At 47.6% G+C, this 960-nt stretch overlaps 1 protein-coding gene across 1 annotated transcript in view; it reads left to right on the top strand.

The window, feature by feature from the left end:
• T265_12839 (hypothetical protein) overlaps positions 1–490 on the top strand; it is a gene marked incomplete at both ends in the record, with an annotated part of 7,167 nt that extends 6,677 nt beyond the window's left edge. Inside the window, 2 exon segments of the mRNA XM_009165800.1 lie at positions 216–456; positions 467–490. Of these exon segments, the coding sequence (XP_009164064.1) occupies positions 216–456; positions 467–490 (265 nt within the window).
• Positions 491–960: the final 470 nt, after the last annotated feature.

Raw genomic sequence — 960 nt, 5'->3', positions numbered from 1 at the left:
GTGCGGCAAACGGGTCTCGAATCCTCACTCATGCCCAGCGTTCCATGACGCCTAACCTATGTCTCAGACGCACGTCTCGTTGGGAATTTTTAATAGCCGATGTACAAACTCCTATGCTGGGGGCTGATTTTCTCACACACTTTGGCCTTCTAGTAGACGTGAAAGGTCGCAGACTGGTGGATCAAGCAACCAATTTGAGCATCGCTGGAATCCAGTGCTGTTAATCCTGCAACCAAGGTTCTCACCCCCGATTTAGCTGACCCATATGCTGCCCTGATCAGGGAATACAAAGACTTATTCCAACCTTCAGCTTTTCCAACGCAACTGCATCACGAGATCACACACAAGAGTTTCACCACCGGAAATCCTGTGTCATTGTGCCCTCGTCGTTTAGCACCAGACAAGCTGGCTACAGCCAAACGTAGCTTGAGCACATGCTCGATTTGGGCATTATACGTCCATCTAGTTATTCTTGGACATCACCACTTAACATGGTGGAGAAGAAGACCAGTGGCGATTGGCGACCTTGTGGAGACTATCGTGCGCTTAACAAATCCACCGTTCCACACAAGTTCCCTGTACCCCACATACATGATTTCGCTTCGATCCTGGACGGGAAGACTGTTTTTTCGAAACTCGACCTTGTCCCTGCTTATAACCAGATGCCAGTAGCCACTGACGATATACCGAAAACGGCAATTACCACTACTTTCGGCTTATTTGAATTCCTCCGAATGCCTTTGGTTTACGCAATGCTGCCCAGACCTTCCAACGTTTCATTGATCAAGTCTTACGTGGGCTAAATTTCGCTTACGCCTACATAGATGATGTTCTCATTGCCAGCAGTTCACACACAGAACATATGCACCATTTGAGAGCCGTCCTTGAACGTTTCCGACAACATGGTATCATTCTTCAAGTTGATAAATGTGGATTTGGTGTACCTTCCCTCGAAGTGCT

The sequence above is a fragment of the Opisthorchis viverrini genome, assembly GCF_000715545.1.
Source record: "Opisthorchis viverrini unplaced genomic scaffold opera_v5_18, whole genome shotgun sequence".
NCBI classification, from domain to species: Eukaryota; Metazoa; Platyhelminthes; class Trematoda; order Opisthorchiida; family Opisthorchiidae; genus Opisthorchis; species Opisthorchis viverrini.
The sequence above is the reverse complement of the archived record's forward strand: the minus strand, read 5'-3'. Positions and strand labels throughout refer to the sequence as shown.